The 22331-nt window shown below is 44.7% G+C and overlaps 1 protein-coding gene and 1 pseudogene across 4 annotated transcripts in view; both read right to left on the bottom strand.

Moving 5' to 3' along the window:
• RYR1 (ryanodine receptor 1) overlaps positions 1 to 22331 on the bottom strand; it is a 130739-nt gene that overhangs the window by 22155 nt on the left and 86253 nt on the right. For all 4 annotated transcript variants that reach the window (XM_066243110.1, XM_066243113.1, XM_066243112.1 and 1 more), the window contains 6 exons: positions 22144 to 22224; positions 16283 to 16371; positions 16061 to 16189; positions 15873 to 15977; positions 13570 to 13651; positions 10250 to 10437 (listed from right to left, as the gene is read on the bottom strand). In XM_066243110.1, the coding sequence (XP_066099207.1) occupies positions 10250 to 10437; positions 13570 to 13651; positions 15873 to 15977; positions 16061 to 16189; positions 16283 to 16371; positions 22144 to 22224 (674 nt within the window). The remainder of the gene's footprint in view (positions 1 to 10249; positions 10438 to 13569; positions 13652 to 15872; positions 15978 to 16060; positions 16190 to 16282; positions 16372 to 22143; positions 22225 to 22331) is intronic.
• LOC136313842 (U1 spliceosomal RNA) lies at positions 13063 to 13190 on the bottom strand (annotated as a pseudogene).

Here is a 22331-nt window from a genome sequence, read left to right as displayed (position 1 = left end):
GGGTGAATATACTTTTATTTCTTTCTTTCTTTATTTTTGAATATACTTTTAAAAAAATCATTGAATTGTACATTTTAAGTGGGTGCATTTTATGGTATGTGAATTATATCTTGACAAAGCTGTTTTTAAGAAGCTTTTTAATTTAGAGATACATTAAAAATATCTGCAGATTAAGAAGACAGAACCTCAGAACAGTATGAAGAATAAATTACTATCTTTTAATGTGTTTTGAACCACCAGAATGGGCTTTCCAAACTGAAGTAGAAGTTTAGAATCTGTGAAGTACTTAATCAATGGAGATACGCTTTGCAAACTGTCAAGAACTGCTCCCATAACAAAAAAAAAAGTGAATTAAAACTGCAATGTTGTCCCTGGGCGGTGGCTCAGTGGATAAAGCATCTGCTGGGTGTATGGATAGCCCGGGTTTGATTGCCGGTCAGGGCACACAGGAGAAGCAACCATCTGCTTCTCTCCTCTTCCCTCTCCCTTTTCTCCCCCTCTTCCTCTCCTGCAGCCAGTGGCTTGATTGGTTCCAGCATGACCTGGATGCTGAGTATAGCTCCATTGGTTCAAGAGCTAAAAATAGCTTGGTACTCCAGCATCAGCCCCAGATGAGGTTGCCAGTGGATCCCGGTCAGGGTGCATGCAGGAGTCAGCCTTACTATCTCCCCTCTTCTCACCTAAAAACAAAAAACTGCAATGCTTGCCCTGGCTGGGTAGCTCAGTTGGTTAGAGCATCATCCTGATACACCAAGGTTGTGTGTTCAATCCCTGGTCAGGGCACATACATGAAGCAACCAATGAATGCACAACTCTGTGGAATGACAAATTTATGTTTCTTTCTCTCTCATTCTCTCTAAAGTCAATTTTTAAAAACTGCACTGCAATACCATTTTTCAGCTATCAGATTGGCAAAAATCCAAATATTTAGCAATGCGGTCTGGTGGTAAGGCTGTGGAAAAACAGGCACTTTCACATGATGTTAATAAGAGAGGAAAATGAATGGCAAAATCTGTCCAGACGATAAATGCATTTACCCTTTAACCTTTAATCCCACGTGACCAGGCAGTGATACAGTCGATAGAGTGTCAGACTGGGACATGGAGGACCCAGGTTTAAAACCCTGAGGTCGCCAGCTTGAGCGTGGGCTCACCATCTTGAGCATGGGGTCCTGTTCCATTGCTTGGCAACTGAGCTATTTTAGCACTTGAGGTGAAGCCATGGAGCCACCCTCAGTGCCCGGGGCCAATTTTTCTTGAACCATTCGAGCCATGGCTGCAGGAGGGGAAGAGAAAGGGGGGGGGCAGAGGGGTAGAGAAGCAGATGGTCACTTCCTCTGTGTGCCCTGACCAGTAATCGAACCTGGGACTTCCATACTCCAGGTTGACACTCTACCGCTGAGCCGCTGAGCCAACTGGCCAAGGCCACCAATGTACTTTTAAAGTTAGATATTGTTTGTAATTTTGTGAAACAGAGATACAGTATTGAGCTACAAAAATGTTGTATACATGCTATCAAATCTTGCAGTTTATGAAGCCCTGAACAGTCCAGAGGAACTTTATTTTTTTAAAAAAATTCATCTTATAACTAAAAGTCTGTACCCTTTTATCAACATCACCCTATTTCCTGATGCACTCACTTTCAACTGCTTCTGTTTCTATAATTTTGATTTTTTTTTTTAGATTCCAAATACGTATAAGTGATACTTTGTAGTATTTGTCTTTAACTGGCTTATTTCACTAAGTATAATGCCATCTAGGTTCATTCATATTGACAAAAGGAAATGACAGGATTTCCTTTTCTATTTATTTAACTTAATTATTTTTTTTTTAAGTGAGAGGAGGGGAGATAGATAGACTCCCGCATGTGCCCTGACTGGGATCCACCTGGCAACCCCCATCTGGGGCCAATGCTTGAATCAACCAAGCTATCCTCAGCACCTGGGGCAACTGGCTGTAAGAGAGAAAGAAAGAGAGAAGGGGGAGAGGGAGAAGAAGGGAAGCAGATGGTTGCTTCTCATGTGTGCCCTAACCAGGAATTGAATCTGGGATGTTCATATGACAGGCCAACACTCTAGACCAGGGGTAGTCAACCTTTTTATACCTACCGCCCACTTTTGTATCTCTGTTAGTAGTAAAATTTTCTAACCGCCCACCGGTTCCACAGTAATGATGATTTATAAAGTAGGGAAGTAACTTTACTTTATAAAATTTATAAAGCAGAGTTACAGCAAGTTAAAGCATATAATAATAATTACTTACCAAGTACTTTATGTCGGATTTTCACTAAGTTTAGCAGAATAAATCTTTATAAAACAACTTACTATAGTTAAATCTATGTTTTTATTTGTATTTTGGTTGCTCCACTACTGCCCACCATGAAAGCTGGAACACCCACTAGTGGGCAGTAGGAACCAGGTTGACTACCACTGCTGTAGACACTGAGCAAACCAGCCAGGGCCCGGGATTTTCTTTTCTTTTTTTTTTTTGTATTTTTCCGAAGTTATAAGTGGGGAGGCAGTCAGACAGACTCCCGCATGCGCCCGATCGGGATCCACCCGGCATGCCCACCAGGGGGCAATGCTTTGCCCATCTGGGGCGTCGCTCCATTGCAACCAGAGCCATTCTAGTGCCTGAGGTGGAGGCCATGGAGCCATCCTTAGCACCCGGGCCAACTTTGCTCCAATGGAGCCTTGGCTGCAGGAGGGGAAGAGAGAGATAGAGAGACAGAGAGGGAGGAGAGGGGGAGGGGTGGAGAAGCAGATGGATGCCTCTCCTGTGTGCCCTGGCCGGGAATCGAACCCGGGACTTCCGCACACCAGGCCGACGCTCTACCACTGAGCAAACCGGCCAGGGCCCAGAATTTTCTTTTTAAAAAAAGCTGACTAATATTCCATTGTGTGTGGGTATATATATATCCATTGATTCATCCTTTATCCATTTATCCATTGACAGATACTTAGGTTGTTTCCATATCTTGGCTATTTTGAATATACTGCAACGAATATGGGAGTGCAAGGAGATAATGGTTTCATTTACTTTGGAGAAATACCCAGAAGTGGGATTGCTGAATCATATAGTAGTCCTTTTTTTTTATTTTTTAAAATTTATTTATTGATTTTAGAGAGAAAAGAACACAGAGAGAAAGGTGGGACATGGGGGAGTGAGAAGCATCACCTCATTATTGCTTCTTGTATGTGCTTTGATCAGGCAAACCCAAGGTTTTGAACTGGCAACCTCAGCATTCGAGGTTGATACTTTAGCCACTGTGCCATCATAGGTCAGGCTCTATTTTTAATTTTTTTGAGAAACCTCCATACTGTTTTCAATAATGGCTGTAATAATTTACATTTTCACCAGCATGGAAAGTTTCCTTTTTCTTCACATTCTCACCAACACTTGTCATCTCTTCTCTTTTTGATAATAGCTATTCTGACAAATGTTGTTATCTCACTGTGGTTTTGACTTGCATCTCTCTATCTCTCTGATGATTAGTGATGGTGAGTACCTTTTAAAAAATTTTTTCTTTTTTCTTCTTTTCCAAGTGAAAGGAGAGGAGATAGACAGACTCTCACATGGGCCCTGACCAGGATCCACCTGGCAACCCCTATCTGGGGCCAATGCTCTTTCCATCTGGGGCAATGCTCGCAATGGGGCTATTTTTTTTTTTTGTATATATATTTTCTTGGAAACAGGGAGGCAGTCAGACAGACTCCCGCATGCACCCCACTGAGATCCACCTGGCACACCCACCAGGGGGCGATGCTCTGTCCATCTGGGGCGTCACTCTGTTGCAACAGAGCCATTCTAGCGCCTGAGGCAGAGGCCACAGAGCCATCTTCAGTGACCCGGCCAACTTTGCTCCAATGAAGCTTTGGCTGTGGGAGGGGAAGACAGAGACAGAGAGGAAGGAGAGGGGGAGGGGTGGAGAAGCAGATGGGCGCTTCTCCTGTGTGCCCTGGCCGGGAATCGAACCTGGGACTCCTGCACGCCAGGCCAATGCTCTACCACTGAGCCAACTGGCCAGGGCCGCAATGGGGTTATTTTTAAGGCCCGAGGCAAAGGCTTCACAGAGCCATCCTCAGTGCCTGGGGTCTATGCGCTCAAACCAATTGAGCCATGGCTGCAGGAGGGGAAGAGAGACAGAAGGGGAAGGGGTAGAGAAGTAGATGGTCGCTTCTCCTGTGTGCCCTGGCCGGGAATTGTACCTGGGACTTCCATACGCTGGGCCGATCCTCTACCACTGAGCCAACTCATCATGACCAGTGAGTACTTTTTAATGTACTTGTTGGTTGTCTATATGTCTGTCATCTTTAAGAAAATGTCTATTCAGGTCCTTTGCCCATTTTAAAATTGGGTTACTGGTTTTATTGCTTTTGAGTTGTATCAATATTTTGTGTATTAACCCCTCAACAGATGTTGTTTGCAAATATCTTCTCCCATTCCATAGGTTACCATTTTTTTTTTTTTGTATTTTTCTGAAGCTGGAAACGGGGAGAGACAGTCAGACAGACTCCCACATGCGCCCGACCGGGATCCACCCGGCACGCCCACCAGGGGGCAACACTCTGCCCACCAGGGGGCGATGCTCTGCCCCTCCAGGGCATCGCTCTGTCGCCTGGGGCAGAGGCCAAGGAGCCATCCCCAGCGCCCGGGCCATCTTTGCTCCAATGGAGCCTTGGCTGTGGGAGGGGAAGAGAGAGACAGAGAGGAAGGAGGGGGTGGGGGTGGAGAAGCAAATGGGCGCTTCTCCTGTGTGCTCTGGCCAGGAATCGAACCCGGGTCCCCCCGCACGCCAGGCCGATGATGCTCTACCACTGAGCCAACCGGCCAGGGCAGGTTACCATTTCATTGTATTGAGGTCTTCTTTTGCTAAGAAGAATAATTTTTTTTGTGTGTGACAGAGACAGAGAAAGAGGGACAGAGTGAGGGACAGATAGGAACAGACAGACAGGAAGGGAGAGAGATGAGAAACATCAATTCTTTGTTGCGGCACTTTAGTTGTCCATTGATTGCTTTTTCATATGTACCTTGACCGGGGCCACAGCAGACTCAGTGACCCCTTGCTCAAACCAGTGACCTTGGACTCAAGCTGGTGAGCCTTGCTCAAACAAGATGAGCCCATGTTCAAGCTGGCTTGGGTTTTTTTTTTTTCAGACACAGAGAGAGAGTTAGAGAGAGGGATAGACAGAAACAGACAGGAACGGAGAGATGAGAAGCATCAATCATTAGTTTTTCATTGCGCACTGCAAATCCTTAATTGTTCATTGATTGCTTTCTCATATGTGCCTTGACCGGGGGCCTTCAGCAGACCGAGTAACCCCTTGCTCGAGCCAACGACCTTGGGTCCAAGTTGGTGAGCTTTTTGCTAAAGCCAGATGAGCCCTCGCTCAAGCTGGCGACCTTGGGGTTTCGAACCTGGGTCTTCTGCATCCCAGTCTGATGCTCTATCCACTGCGCCACCTCCCGGTCAGGCTGGCTTGGGGTTTTGAACCTGGATCCTCCACGTCCCAGTCTGATGCTCTATCTACTGCGTCACCACCTGGTCAGGCCAGAATCATTTTTAAATAATGAATGATGTACAGATTAGTTTCTGGATAGTGCTTTCTGGTTCTCCTGCAGCCTCTGCTGAGATTCTCTCCCTAACCCTGCCAGTTTTGAGAGCAGGCCTAGGACTCCCAGCCAGGGCCTGGCACCCAGGAGGTGCTCACTGACTATTTATTGGACTAGATTAATGGCTTGAGTGTGGGATCATAGACATGACCCCATGGTTGCTGGCTTGAACCCAAGGTTACTGGCTTCAGCAAGGGTTGAACCCAAGGTCACTAGCTTCAGCAAGGGATCACTGGCTCGGCTGGAGCCCATCGGTCAAGGCACATATGAGAAAGCAATCAATGAGCAACTAAAGTGCCACAATGAAGAACTGATGCTTCTCATCTCTCTCCCTTCCTGTCTGTTTGTCCCTGTCTGTTTCTCTCTCTGGCTCTATCTCACTTAAAAAAAAAAAGATAGTCTTTCCCATATAAGGTTGCTAGGGGAGTTAAATGAACTACAGTTAACTCTTGAACAACACAGGGGTTGGAGGCATTGACCCTCACAGCTGAAAATCCATGTATAACTATTGACTCCCTGAAAACTTCAGTTATCCCTTGTTTTCCTTGGGGACTGGCTCCGGGACACCTGCAGATACCAAAATCCATGGATGTCCTTTATAGAAAATGGCACAGAACGATGCATATAGTCAGTCCTCTGCATCTGCAGATTTCCAACCACAGCTGGTCGAATCTGTGGATGTGAAACTTATGGATATGGAAGTCAATTGTATATTTATTTTAAAACATCAGTCCTGGCCAGTTGGCTCAGCGGTAGACCATCAGCCCTGTGTGTGGAAGTCCCGGGTTCGATTCCTGGTCTGGGCACACAGGAGAAGCGACTATCTGCTTCTCCATCCCTCCCCCCTCCCCATTTCTCTCCCACTCTTCCCCTCCTGCAGCCATGGCTGGAATGGTTCTAGCAAAGTTGGCCCTGGGCGCTGAGGATGGCTCCATGGCTTCACCTCAGGTACTAATATAGCTTGGTTGCCGAGCAATGGAGCAGCAGCCCAGACAGACAGAGCATGGCCTTGTAGAGGGCTTGCTGGGTGGATCTCAGTTGGGGCAATTGTGGGAGTCTGTCTCTGCCTCCCTGCCTCTCACTTAATAAAAAAAAGGAAAGAAGAAAGAAAGAAAGAAAGAAAGAAAGAAAGGCACATATAAATGGACCTGTGCAGTTCTAACCTGTGATGTTCAATACACAAAGGCTTGGCACAGAGTGAGAACATGATAAATGTTACCTCTTCTTCCTAAAGGTAGAGAGCTCAGGGACAGTGACATTTAAGAGGCTGTGAGGGATTGGCAGGAAAGGTGGGGGTCCCAGGAGTGTCTGGCACAGATGTCCAGGGAAGTAGGCATTGCTGGGAGGAGGAAATAGATGACAGTGGCAATGCCACACTGTAAGTCAGAGAAGAGATTCAGGAGTGAAGAAGTCACTAATAATCTTGGTCAGGGTAGTTTCAGAGGAATGACAGTGACAGATGCCAGCACGCCCTGAATCAGGGAAGGAGTAAGTGAGGGCAGACAGCTATTAAAAGAAGTGGCTGAGATGGAGGGAGAGATGCAGGGAGGCTCTGAGGACAACTGGGAGGTATGGGGCACTTTATTTTATTTTATTATTTACTTATTTTTAAGGTGAGAGGAGGGGAGATAGGAGGCATTTGACCCTACCGGGATCCATCTGGCAACCCCTTCTGGGGATGATGCTTAAGTATCAAGCTATTTTTAGCACCTGAGGCTGATATGCTTGGACCAATCAAGTTATCCTCAGCACCTGGGGCCACATTCAAACCAATTGGGCCCCTGGCTGCAGGAGGGGAAGAGATAAGGGGGAGAGGAAGGGGAGGAGAAGCAGATGGTTTCTTCTCCTGTGTGCTCTGATCAGGAATCAAACCCAGGACGTCCATATGCCAGGCTAATGCTCTATCCACTGAGCTACCGGCCAGGGCTGGAGCATTTTATTTTAACTCAGGAGACCCTGAGCTTATTTAGATGCTGATGAACTGTAGCAATTGCAACCCCTAGAATAAAGTAAGCAATGAGTCTATGCTATATAGATAAATAAGTAGACGAATAAGTATATAAACAGAGGAGAAGCAAAAAACTTTCATATAGTAAAATGGTACCTAATAAAGGTAAATGCTATGGTGAAATTGGAAAACCACCACATATCAACTACCACAGTAATAATACTATACAGATTCAGGCAAGAATCATCAATGGATACTAACCCTAGAGGGTGAACACGGTATTTACATAATTTCAAAGCTGGCCTTCACAAGATATTTAGGGGAATGATAGAGACCCTGGTAAATGCTACCTTAACCACAGGAGTCAAGTTCACACCAACAGTAATGGGAAGAATCAATAAAATTTGCCTCCTGATACATACAATGCATTGAGAAGGACACATCACTTTTATGATATTCATTTTATGAATGTGTGACCTGAATTGAATTATGATGAAAACTCAGACAAACCCATACTGAAAGACAATGCATAAAACTAGCCTTTGTTCTTCAAACACGTTAAGGTCATGAAAGACAAAGACAGACCAGGGAAGGGTTCCAAATTAAAGGAGGCTGAAGAGACAGGATGTCTAAATGCAATCCCTGATCCTGGGCTGAATCCTTGACAGGGAAGAAAAATGAATGAAAATTGAATAGGCTCTGTAGATAGTAGAATTATGTGAGTGTTAACTGCCTGGTTTGCATCATTATACTGTGGTTATATAAGAGAATGAATATGTTCTCAGGAAATATACACTAAAGTATTTAGAGGTCAAGGGGATATGATAGAGCAAATATGGTAAAAAGTTAGCATTTGGGCAAACTGGGGGAATGGTATTCAGAAATTCTATGTCCTTTTCTTATAAATTCTGTATAAACTTGAAAGTTACTTTATAAGGAAAAGTTAACAAAATGGTGATGGAAGTGATCTGGCGGTAATAATAGTACAGGTGACCTCACTTTATTGCACTTCACAGATATTGGATTTATTTTTACAAACTGAAGGTAAGACCTACCAGCAAAAAAAAAAAAAAAAAAAAAAAAAAGACTTGCTGAAGGCTCAGAGGTAGTTAGCAAAGTATTTTTAAAAATAAGATATGTACGTTGTTTTTAAAACATAATTGCACGTGCCTGACCAGGCAGTGGTGCAGTGGATAGAGCATTGGACTAGGACGTGGAGGACCCAGGTTCAAAACCCCGAGGTCGCTGGCTTGAGCACAGGCTCATCCAGCTTGAGCGGGGGCTCACCAGCTGGAGCACAGGGTTGTGGCCTGAGTGTGAGATCATAGACATGACCCCATAGTCACTGGCTTGAGCCCAAGGTCGCTGGCTTGAGGAAGGGGTCACTCTATTGTAGCCCTCCGGTCAAGGCACATATAAGAAAGCAATCAATGAAGAACTAAGGAGACTAAGAAGCTGCAACAAAAATTAATGCTTCTCATCTCTCTCCCTTCCTGCCTGTCTGTCCCTATCCATCCCTCTCTCTGTCTCTCTCTTATCTCTGTCACAAAATATTTTTTAAAAAAATTAAAACATAATGCACGCTTAAGAGACTACAATATAGGCCCTGGCCGGTTGGCTCAGCGGTAGAGCGTCAGCCTGGCGTGCGGGGGACCCGGGTTCGATTCCCGGCCAGGGCACATAGGAGAAGCGCCCATTTGCTTCTCCACCCCCCCCTCCTTCCTCTCTGTCTCTCTCTTCCCCTCCCGCAGCCGAGGCTCCACTGGAGCAAAGATGGCCCGGGCGCTGGGGATGGCTCCTTGGCCTCTGCCCCAGGCGACAGAGCGATGCCCTGGAGAGGCAGAGCATCGCCCCCTGGTGGGCAGAGTGTCGCCCCCTGGTGGGCGTGCCGGGTGGATCCCAGTCGGGCGCATGTGGGAGTCTGTCTGACTGTCTCTCCCCGTTTCTGGCTTTAGAAAAATACAGAAAAAAAGAGACTACAATATAGTGTAAACATAACTTTTATATATCTGGGAAACAAAAACAAATTGTGACTTGCTTTATTGCTGTGGTCTGGAACTGGACTCACAATATCTCTGAGGTATGCCTTTAAAAATATAGTTAACATCTCTTGAGTGCTTCTGTGTTCCAGGCACTGTCTACCCTCCCAGAAGTCCTGTCAGATAGTGAATGTTATTATCCGAGCCCATTTCACAGAAGAAAAAACTGAGGCTCAGATCAGACAAGTGACTTATCTGGGCTTACATAAGGAAGGTGAAGGGGTTGAGAAAGGCAGATGAGTGGGCTCCTAGATAATGTTGGTTCCTGCATTTCCCTTCTAACAGCCTCCCTATTTAGACTTACCATGGTGACTGGCAAATGCCTCTACCATTAGACTATAAGCATCATGCAGGCAGGTCTGTGTCTGCCTCATTCATTGCTGTGTCCATGGTCCAAAAGAGAAACCCAGTAGATGTTTATCAACTAAATAACTGATCTCTAGTTATAATAAGAATATTGATAATAATAGAAATAATGGTTCTCATTGTGTTAATGCATTTCACCCTTAAAACAACACCAAAGGCTGTTTTATGTAATTTCACAGATAAGGAAACTGAGGCTCACAGAGAAGTCTCTTGCCCAAGGCAGGCAGCCAGGAAAGGCATGACTGGCACTTGGCAACCCCACCCAGCTACCTTCCAGCACTCACCTTCTGGAAGTCCTTCTTGGAAATGAGGCCACGGGGATCAGTGACATAGTCCTGGAAGGCCTCTGAGCCCACAATGTCCTTGAGTTTCAGGAACATGTCGAAGAACTTGAGGATCATCTCTACATTGGACGAGGATTCCACCAGCATGTCCACCATCTGCCGGGCAATCATGCCGTTCACCACGTTCCCTGTAGGCAGCTCCAGGTCAGTGCAGCCCGGCAGAGCCTCCTTTCTGAAGTCCCTATCCATCTCAAGAGCTACCCCTGGATCCCCAGGACCCACTGTGCTGGCGGAAGCTTTCCTAGTCAGTTCCTAGGCCCCCCACAAACGGTATGGGATTTCAATCAGCCTCACGTGTGAACCTGGCTGATTCTGTCTTTGTTCACCTCTCTGCCGGCTGAACGGGAAATCAGTAAAAATACCAATGGCAAGGCTAATGGCAGGGGACAGATGCCATGTCAACTGCTATGCTGGCACAATCTCATCCTTGTAAAGCAGGTGTATCACGATCCTTTTCTACAAGTGAGGAAACTGAGACTCAGTAAAAGTCACACACTCAGGGTTACACAGCCAGTAAGGGGGTGAGGAGGAGTTGAATCCAGAGATACATGACCTCAGAGCTCAGACAGGTAAGCTTTCCACTAGCCTACAGAGGCCAGGCAGGTCCACAGAGGAGCGAAGCAAGCCAAAGGCAATACAGCAGGAAGAGGTAGAGACTGGCAAACTGGGATCCCACACTGCCTTCTAAAGCAAACTGGCTCCAGCTTCTTTTTGTACCTTTTAATTTTAAAGTAATTTCAATAAAAGGTGCAATAATGCAAGGGAACCCATATATATTCCAGGTTCATCAATTGCTTACATTTTGCCACATTTGTATTTTTGCTTTATGATCTTCCCCTCTTTTTTCTCTGAATCATTTGAGAGTAAGCTACAGGCAAGGGGCCTTTTAATCCCTAAACATTTCAGTGCATATGTCCTAAAAGACATATATTATCATATTGCAGTCATCAGAATCAGATGATTTAATTGATATAATTCAGTGATTTAATTCAGTCCAGCTAATTTTTGCCATGTGCGAATGTTAACCCAGGGTCATAAAATTTTTCAATTTTTTTTTCTTTTTCTTTCTTTTTAGATTTTTTTAAAAAATTAAAGTATTTTTTAAAGTCTTTATTCATTTTTTAGAGAGGAGAGAGAGAGAGAAGGGGGAGAGGAGCAGGAAGCATCAACTCCCATATGTGCCTTGACCAGGCAAGCCCAGGGTTTTGAACCGGCGACCTCAGCATTCCAGGTTGACGCTTTATCCACTGAGCCACCACAGGCCAGGCAAATTTTTCAATTTTTCAAGAAAAGCTGGAGGCCTGGTCATGTAGCTGAGTTGGTTAGAGCATCATCCCAAAATGCCAAGGTTACAGGTTTGATCCCTGGTCAGGGCACATACAAAAATCAACCAGTAAATGCATAAGTAAGTGGAACAACAAATTAATATTTTTTTCTCTCTCTCTCTCTCTCCCCCTCTCCCTCTTCTTCTCTCTCTAAAATCAATCAACAAAGCTGGAGCCTGACCAGGCAGTGGCACAGTGAATAGAGTATTAGCCTGGAACACAGAGGACCTAGGTTCGAAACCCCAAGGTTGCCAGCTTGAGTGCAGGGTCACTGGCTTAGGCCCAAGGTATCTGACTTGAGCAAGAGGTCACCAGCTCAGCAGAAGTCCCCTGATCAGTACACATATGAGAAGCAATCAGTGAATTAAAGTACCACAATTATGAGTTAATACTTCCCATCTCTTTCCCTTCCTGTCTCTCTTACACTAAAAAAAAAGAAAGAAAGAAAGAAAGAAAGAAAGAAAGAAAGAAAGAAAGAAAGAAAGAAAGAAAGAGTTGGAAATCTGATATTTAAAGGAAACCTTCTGATTTGTTTTTCATCGAACACGTACTCTTTTCTTTTTTAACCTTGGCATATCAGGATGATGCTCTAACCAACTGAGCTACCTGGCCATGGCCTGGAAACCTTCTAATTTTTAAAAGCTAATGACTAATTGCTAAAAATCCCAAAATTCTGTAGGAGGATTAATCGTGACAACATTATAATAGCAAAATATTTTTTAAAATTTGGATGCCCATCAATAGGGGTGAGGTTTAATAAATCACTGCAACCCACACAATGGGATACTATGCAGCCATATAAAAAATGGGACACTCTTTATGAATCTCTACAGAAAAACAGTCTGTCTACTAGTTAAGTTGCTTTATTAATCAGCAATAAATTATGGTAGTTTTTATTTTTTTAAAGATTTTATTAATTTTAGAGAGAAGAGAGAGGGAAAGGGGAGGAGCAGGAAGCATCAATTCCCATATGTGCCTTAATCAGGCAAGCCCAGAGTTTTGAACCAGTGAACTCTGTATTCCAGGTAGACACTTAATCCTCTGCACCACCACAGGTCAGCCCAATTATGGTTGTTTTTAAGTTACTAAGTTGTAGGGATGCTTGTTAGGCAGCAAAGCTAACTGACACATTTAGAAAATAAGTAATTATTAAGTACATATATTTAAAAAGTATCCAGCCCACTTAACTTATTAAGATTTTTCTGGGGATTCAATAAACTAATATATGTACAATCAGGGCCTGGCACATAATAAGTTTTCAATAAGTATCTACTGAGCTTGTTAATGTGACTTCTTCATCAACCCATTAATCCTGATATAACATCAGATGGAGTTGAAGGTTAGGTTCTCCTGGGTCTCACAGGGCCATTCTCAGGTTTGTCTATACCAGGGGTAGTCAACCTTTTTATACCTACCACCCACTTTTTTTTTTTAATAATTTTATTTTTCATATTTGGGGAAATCGCAGGGGTCAGCACATCCGGAGTGCAATGGATAAGCCTCGCCCTGGGAAAACTACCTTCGTGATCATGGTATCTTCCCTGCCAGGTAAGTATCCTACCACCCACTTTTGTATCTCTGTTAGTAGTAAAATTTTCTAACCGCCCACTGGTCCCACAGTAATGGTGATTTATAAAGTAGGGAAGTAACTTTACTTTATAAAATTTATAAAGCAGAGTTACAGCAAGTTAAAGCATATAATAATAATAATTACTTACCAAGTACTTTATGTCAGATTTTTGCTAAGTTTGGCAGAATAAATCTTTATAAAACAACTTACTATAGTTAAATCTATCTTTTTATTTATACTTCGGTTGCTCTGCTACCGCCCACCATGAAAGCTGGAATGCCCACTAGTGGGCAGTAGGGACCAGGTTGACTACCACTGGTCTATACCTTTGTCGTCTCCCCTTACCCCACGCACTAGGTATTTACCTTCTAGTAGTGACAGCAACATCACCACCATGTCCTTCTGTAGATCCAGTAGCTCCTTCAACAGCTCAATCTGGCTTGAGTCCTAGAGACCCACATCCCAGCTATGTGAGGGCTAGTCTCTGCAGAGACGCCTCCCCCATCTCCAGCCACTTCTGCTCCTCCTCACCCACCCAGCAGGGCCTAAGACCTCTTTTTCCTCCCCTCTTACCTCCGAGGAGACCCGAGTCCAGACATGTTCCTCGGAAGCAGGGGAAGGGGTAGAGAGACAAGAGTGTGGGGGTGGGGTTGGCATTTCAGGGGAAGCAGGCCCAACAGGTGGTATGTGGGGCAAGGGCTGGCAGACAAGGTCTGGGAGGAGGAGGAGCTCAGAGAGCAGATGCTTGGGACTGAGACAGACAGAGATGGACAGGAGAAAATACTGGGGTCAGAGCCACAGATCTGGCAAGGGATGGGGGCTCAGCCCGGTGCCTGGCTTATGATGGGTGCAAGACACATGTTTGTTGAATGAATGTGTGATGGAAAAAGTAAGACTCTGGTTTGGGAAAAAGGCTGGAACACACAGCCATGTGCTTTCTGGTAAGCCTTTTGCGAAAAATGTAGGGACATACTGCCTCCCCTTCCGATATAGTCAAAGTTCTGCCTCATGGTCCGTATTTGTGTTACCTTTTTTTTTTTGTATTTGTATGTATTAGGTTGAGTTACATAAAATTGCCAATAGTTGACCATTTTGACCTATAAAGTGGTAATTAAATATGGTTCTAGTTAATAAAATGCAGGAGAAAGGAGAAAGAAGGATAGCAGAGATATGTAATGTAAGGTTGCTTCTACACCAATGCTAGCTAGTTCTAGAGTTGCCGATTCTAATTCTAACATATTTTCACAGTTCCAAAGATCTGCATTCTGACTCTAAGCTTCTAACATTCCAGGATCTCAAGATCCTAAGGCTGTGTGCCTGCCCAGAATCCAACCCTTGCTTCTCTTAACTTCACTCTCAGAGCATGTGAGGCTAACCCCACCTTCCTGGTTCTAGGGATGGGTATATGACCACATCTGGCCAGTCAAAGCCTTCTTTCTCCTGGTCCCAGTGATTGGTGCAGGATAGGCATGTTACCCAATAGCCCAATCAGAGAGTATTGTAGGTCTTTTCCTTGGGGCTCCCATAAAAGAGGGGTTCTCTTCCCTCTGGGGCTGAGTGGGGTACTTGGAAGCATAGGGCATCATTTTTCTAACCCCTTGGGAGAGCCAGCTTGAGGATGAAGCCAGACAGGACAAAGACATTTCTGTGACATCACTGTAGGCTCTGGAACTATGGTGTGAACTGATAAAATTATTTTTCCTTCCTGTAAACCACCACTTTGCATTAGATTTATAGCCTTTGCAACCTAACCCTAGACCATAGCTGATGAAATAATTCTGAAGGGTTTAAGGCTCTATGCTATGAAACCAACAGGCCCTAACTCTAGAATTTTAAGATTACACCAACATTAGACTTCAACAGCACTGACACCGAGGAGTTGCATTCCTAAATTCAATTCATTTCAAATGACAGATGACACCAGGAAGGGTTTCTGTTAGCCCCTTTGAGTAAATTAGAAAAGGGCTTTCCTTTCTCTAGACTCTTCCTGCTCGGAAATTATAATATACAGAATACTTTATTGCCTCTACTGGAAAACTATTGTAATAACTACACCGATGTATGTATGATATCTAGGATGTGGGTGGTGCCCCTTCAGATGTCGGGCCCTGTTGTAGTATTTATGGCAGTCTTGAATATGTTTACCAGACAGAAGCAGAGCAAATGGATATGGCGTTCTGTTCATGAGACACCGACAAGGATGCAAAGGGGAGGGAGTGGTGGGGAAAGGGGAGCACGAAGATTGTAGACATGGGAGATGGACCTTACATCCTGGATGCCCGCGATGGGCGTCATGTGCCATTGGCAGAATCAATAAGCAAAACATTTCTTTAGCCCCAGGCCCTAATCGAGAAGCCCGCGGTTACCCTATACCTAGGGGTGTTTGAATCTGACGACCTCACAACCACAGAGAAGCTCCAGGCCAGAGGGGCTGCCCAAACGTCAGACCAATGAAAGTGTGAATGGGAAATCAGACGATTGGTGGCAGCAAAGGCGGAGGCGGGGTCATGCAGAAAGCCAATCCGGAAAGAAGGTAGATTTGGCCATGGGGAGGCAACCAGTCTGGAACGTGCCGGGAGCATTTGGAGGAGAAACTGAGCGGTGGGGCAGAACTGGAAACGGGCCATAGGGGTGCCCAGAAGCCGTTGGGTAAACTGAGGGCCCAAACCTGAGCTAGCTTCATCATCATGTGGGCAAACACGTGCAGGAATCCCACCACGGCATCCCAGAGACGGCTGTGTGCCAGGCTCTGCTGGTTCCCGGTGCAGGGGCCCTGGGGGGCAGAGGGCTCCGTGAGCGCCAGGCAGGGTCTGGGATACGGGACTGCTCCGCCCTGCCACAGCAGGTGGGCCATACCTGGATGTACTCAGTGAGGCTGTTGAACACCTGTTTCGCCACCGCCATGGCCTTGGAAAAGTTCCTCTTGCCCTGCTCCTCAATGACATCCTTGCCGGAGTAGTACCAGTAGAAGTCGCTGATGGACTCCTGGGGAGCAGACAGGGGATGAGGAGATGCTAGGCCAATGATGTTCTCACAGTTCTCGACTGCGGTCACACCTGGTCGGCCTCACATCCTCACCTGCAGCCTCAGGAGGTAGTCCACAGTGCAGATGATGATGTTAATAGTGGTTGTGTTCCCTGTCTGTGTCCGTAGGTAGTTTTGGAAATCTAGGACGATGAAATTCATTCATTGAGAATCTACCGTGTGCTAAGGGAGGTAGACAGTGAGTCATTTATTCATTAATGCAGGTGTTTAAGTAAAATGCCTGTTGTATGCCAGAAGGCATATTAATCATTAATGTATTTAATTTATCAGGTATCTATTGTATGTGAAAGGAAATGGAGGCTTATCTATTCATTTATGTAAGAAATACTTATTCAGGGCCTACTACATGCAAGATGTGGTAAAAGGTCAATCATTTATTCATAGATTACTTTCCAAAATATGGCTCTTGAGCACTTACAATGTAGCAGGGTAAATGGAGATTTAGTTCTCCATTTGTTTGCAAAATGTTTACTGAATGCCTACTATGTGCGTGGAGAGATGGAAGATTATTTACATACAGTATTTATTTACTTAACCAATACTTATTGAGCACCTACCAAAAGCCAGAGGAGATAAGCATCTGTGATTTCTTTGTTCATTTGTAGAATATATATTATATATATATATATTATATATATATGTGCGAAGGAGAGAGACAGAGACAGACAAGAAGGGAGAGAGAGGAGAAGCATCAACTAGTAGTTGCAGCTCCTTAGTTGTTCATTGATTGCTTTTCATATGTGTCTTGACCAGGGGGCTCCAGCTGAGCCAGTGACCCTTGCTCAAGCTAGCGACCTTGGGTTCATGTCTATGGTCCCATGCTCAAGCCGGCGACCTTAGGGTTTTGAACCTGAGTTAGTGTCTCAGGTCGATGCTCTATCCACTGTATCACCACCGCCTGGTCAGGCTTCACTATATATTTTTGAGCATCTACTATATGCTAATGGAAACTGATGATTGGCCACTTATTCCTTTGTGTGTGTGTGTGTGTGTGTGTGTGTGTGTGTGTGTGTGTGTATGACAGAGACAGAGAGACAGAGAGAGGAACAGATAGGGACAGACAGACATGAAGGGAGAGAGATGAGAAGCATCAATTCTTCCTTGTGGCTCTTTAGTTCATTGATTGCTTTCTCATATGTGCCTTGACTGGGACGGTGGGGGGGGGGGTGGTTACAACAGAGTGAATGACCCCTTGCTCAAGCCAGCAACCTTGGGCGTCAAGCCAGCAACCTTTTGGGTTCAAGCCAGCAACCACGGGGTCATGTCTATGATCCCACACTCAAGCCAGTGACCCACGCTCAAGCTGATGAGCCTACGCACAAGCAGCGACCTCGGGGTTTCGAGCCTGGGTCCTCTGCAGTCCAATGCTCTATCCACTGTGCTACCACCTGGTCAGGCTGGCCACTTATTCTTTGGTACTCCAAATTTATCGACCATTTACTATGTGCCAGCACTGTTCCAGGCTCTAGGAACACAGCAGTAAAAGAAAACAAAATCTCTGCCCTTGTGAAGTTTATATTCTCATATGGTAATTTTCAATCTCTTCTAACTGCAACCAATGTAAAATGGAGGAAATCCATTTCACACTGAAACGCAGTACACATGTTTAATCTGAAATAATATCCACATATACCTGCAACAAGTTTCACATGCCCTTACTATGTGCTATACATTCTGACATTTTCTGTCTCATTATCAACTAGGAGGAATTCTGATCTCAACTCCCTGAATCTATAGTTTTCAACCTCTCAACCTTGGCTGCACATTAGAATCACCTGGAGGCTTTAAAAAAAAAAAATCCCAGCAAAACTAAGTGGAAACAGTTGATGCTTCTCTCTCTCTATCCCCCACCCCCACCTTCCTTTCTCTCTCTCTCAAATCAATGGAAAGCTTTTTTTTTTTTTTTAAACAGACAGAGAGAGAGAGAGAGAGTCAGAGAGAGGGATAGACAGGGACAGACAGACAGGAACGGAGAGATGAGAAGCATCAATCATTAGTTTTTCCTTGGGCATTGCGACACCTTAGTTGTTCATTGATTGCTTTCTCATATGTGCCTTGACCGCTGGCCTTCAGCAGACCGAGTAACCCCTTGCTCGAGCCAGCGACCTTGGTTCCAAGCTGATGAGCTTTTGCTCAAACCAGATGCACCTGCGCTCAAGCTGGTGCCCTTGGAGGTCTCGAACCTTGGTCCCAGCATCCCAGTCCGACGCTCTATCCACTGCGCCACTGCTTGGTTAGGCGGAAAAGTTTTTTTTTAAAGTCTCTATGTGCCTACTATTACTCAGGTCACACCCAAGACCAGTATTAGAATCTGGGAGATGAAACCTGTCCTTTAGTATTTTTCAAGGCTCACCAGATATACCAATGTGCAGTTAGGATGAGAACCTCTGTGATAAACTGATTCATAGCCCTATGGTGAGTTGGTTCCTGCTATTTGAAAAACATTATTCTATGGCAGAAAGTTGATAACTATTAAAGCTGAGTGATGGGTACTTGGGGGTTTATTAGACCATTCTCTCTACTTCAGTGTGATACTAACAATGGCACTGCACTGCTCATTGGTGGCAGGAGTGGTGGTGGGGAATACTGGGCAGAATAATCAGGGTTATGATGGGGAAAACCCAGAGGGTGTGCAGGAACCCAGAGGATGCCAGGCCCAGCTGGGGTGGAAGAGGAAGGCTGGAGGAGGGGACCTTTGCGCAGAAACCTGAAAGATGAATAGGAGTTGGCTGCATAAACTGCCAACTCTGTGACCTCAGGCAAGTTATTGAAACTCTCTGTGTGGTACAGACTTGCCTATTTTCCCATATGTAACATGGTGGTCACAATAGGCTAGAGCTGAGGCAGGGTTTTAATACTTTAGCATACATAAAGGAATTAGGATAGCAGCTGGTACCTAAGTGCTTGATGAAAATTAGCTTTTCTTAAAGGACCTTGAAAGTACTGATTAACAGCTGCACTTTGGAGCAGTGATTCTCAAAGTGTGGCCCCACACCAACAGAACCAGCATCTCCTGGGACTTGTTAGAAATGCATATTCCTGGGTTTCACCCAAGAACTACTAAATCAGAAATTCTGGGGTGAGGCCCAGAAATTTGTATTTTAACAAGGCCTCCAGGTGATTTCAGGCACACTTAAGTTTGAGGACCAACTCTGTAGACCCATTTGCCAAACAAACAATTTGTCATTATCAAAGCAACAAACACTGCTGCAGTGAACTTTTAATGTTGATAGCAATGTTATGTTGCACAGGATGGCTTTAATAGCCCTTGAAAGGTTTATCTGCTTTTTTGTTTTGTTTGTTTTTGCAGCTTTGGCTAGTTGGCTCAGCGGATAGAACATCAGCCTGGTGTGCTGACGCTCTATGTTCAATCCTGGTCAGCGCACACATGAGACGCAGCCATCTGCTTCTCTTCCCCTTCCTCTCCCTCTTCTTTTTCATTGCCCTGGGCGCTGAGGATAGCTCGGTTGATTCCAGCACGAGCCCCAGACAGGGGTTGCCGGGTGGATTCCGGTCGGGGCACATGCAGGAATCTGTCTTTTTATCTCACCTCCTCTCACTTAAAAAAATTTTTTTTCTTCCCAAAGGTTTAATTTCCACCTGACTTCCCTATAGCCACTTCACAATCAATGTATCAGGCTAAATGTCCTTTTGCCTGGTTTCACATTTTAGACAAAGTATACTCAAATATTCAAGATTTTATAAGCAAATATACAGGTTTTCTCATCAACCCTGTTTTGCTAAATCTTTTGTGTTCATTTAAATCATACTATATGCCTAAATGGTTAGATACACAGCTCCCCACTCTGTCAAATGAAAACACTGACATAGTCATACACAAACATGAAACAACTTTTCTTTTTTTCTTTTATTTTTAGGTGAGAGGAGAGAAGGTAGTGAGGAGAGGAGATAGTGAGGCAGAAATTAAAGAAAGGAAACCCTAGTTACATGCACCCTGACCGGGATCCACCTGGCAACCCCATCTGGGGCCTATGCTCCAGTACCTAGCTATTTTTAGTGCCTAGGCTGATGCACTCCAAGGGAGCTATCCTCAGTGCCAAAGGCCACGCTGGAACCATTCAAGCCACTGGCTGTGGAAGGGGAAGAAGGAGAGAAGGAGGGGGAGAAGCAGATGGTTGTTTCTACTGTGTGCCCTGACAGAAAATCCAACCTGGGACATCCATATGTGAGGCTGACGCTCTATTCACTGAGCCACCAGCCAGGGCAGAGGCAACACATTTTGTCTGCTTTAAATTGCACTGAATACTCAAGACATGCACGGCATCTGAGATTTGAAAGAGATTTCAAATTCTTATTTGACTGGGCTAGTTAATTAATCCAAGAATTTAGACAGAAGACTGGATTGCAAGTTTGCTGGGAGAGAGAAATCTTATCCATAAAAACATTCTCATTTCCAAAAATGAGAATCCAGGGAATACAATTTATTTTAAATCCCAAAGACTGATTCCACTTTAGTTGAAATTAAAGAAAGGAAACCCTAGTTACATGGCAGAAGGGTATTTAACAAACGTTGAAGAAAAACTAGTTGTGGACATAAGAGCTTTTAAGAATGTAAAGCAATAGTTCATGCTTTATCCTTTGTTGAAAAAAGACTGAAGATTAGAGATATTTACACATCAGTTATAAAAAACACTAGCCAAGTGAGTTGAAGTTCTATGGAAGCTAGGTTTATAATTCTCTCCTTGTTATGAAGGCTAATTTCTGAGCAGACTGTGGTTTCATAATCACCTGCTAAGCATTAAAACCACACCATGAGCCTGACCAGGTGGTGGCACAGTGGATAGAGCGTTGGACTGGGATGTGGAAGGACCCAGGTTCGAGACCCCGAGGTCACCAGCTTGAGCCCGCTTGAGCGCGGGCTCATCTGGCTTGAGCAAAGAGCTCACCAGCTTAGACCCAAGGTCGCTGGCTCCATCAGGGAGTTACTCGGTCTGCTGAAGGCCCACGGTCAAGGCACATGTGAGAAAGCAATCAATGAACAACTAAGAAGTCGCAACGTGCAACGAGAAAACTGATGATTGATGCTTCTCATCTCTCTCCGTTCCTGTCTGTCTGTCCCTGTCTATCTCTGCCTCTGTAAAAAAATAAATAAATAAATAAAATAAAAATAAAACCACAACCATGAGACTGAAATAGTACTGAGTAGAATATTGGACAGAATTTGGACTGTCCCTTTAATGTAATAAATTATGTGTGCCACACGGGGTTATATTTTCCGACCAACTATGTGTTCAACTTGCCAGTCACCCTTAATCTGTTTAAATTGCCTGAACCAGATAAAACGTTGGTAAAACTCTTGCTTAAGTTGGGAAAGAATCTGTAGTTGTTCCTCCTGGCAAAGTATATATATTTTATAAGCAAAACTAATAAGTGATTCTAATAGATTCATTGAAAAATGCCATGTGATTTTTTTTTTCCTCTCTACAGACCCAAAGTATGGAAATCCACAACATTTACTCAATTTTGAAATGCCTGTGGAAATATGGCATGTGGCTAATTGCTTATTTGGGCAAATTGATTTTGCCAAACGAATTTCTGGCCAGAGGAAGTGAAAGTGAAGCAAAGTGACTACATTCCAGAAATTCAAGAGAGATTTAGGAAGGTGGGTGGATTGAGCTTGACTCTGGCTGAAAGAATGGACAATGGGGAGCACGTGTTTTGTTGCCTCTTTTGGGGTCACGCTGTTCCGTGGGCTAAATAAATCCTACTTCCTTCAAAAGAGAGAGAGAGAGAGAAGAATGGACAATGGGATCAAGGATGGGTGGTGAGGCCATCACTGATAACAGGAAGAGGGGATTGGAAATTACCAGGCAACACTTCCAAAACTGTCCCCAAACCTCAGCCTCCTCTCCACTCCACCCACCCCTCCTCACCATTATTATGCCCCTCGCAGAGCAACTGCAGGAATCGAAACAGATCTTGGGTGAATTCATCATCTGCCATGACCTTCTCTCCTAGATGAAGAAAGGGGGCAGGGCCCAGAAGGGGTCAGGTGTGCCAGGACCGAGCACACCCGCACACACAGCCTATGCACTCTGCACACGCATGCACAAAGCATAGT

Source organism: Saccopteryx bilineata, chromosome 9, assembly GCF_036850765.1.
Source record: "Saccopteryx bilineata isolate mSacBil1 chromosome 9, mSacBil1_pri_phased_curated, whole genome shotgun sequence".
Taxonomy (NCBI): Eukaryota; Metazoa; Chordata; class Mammalia; order Chiroptera; family Emballonuridae; genus Saccopteryx; species Saccopteryx bilineata.
Note: the sequence above shows the minus strand (reverse complement) of the source record. Positions and strands in the feature narration are given on the sequence as shown.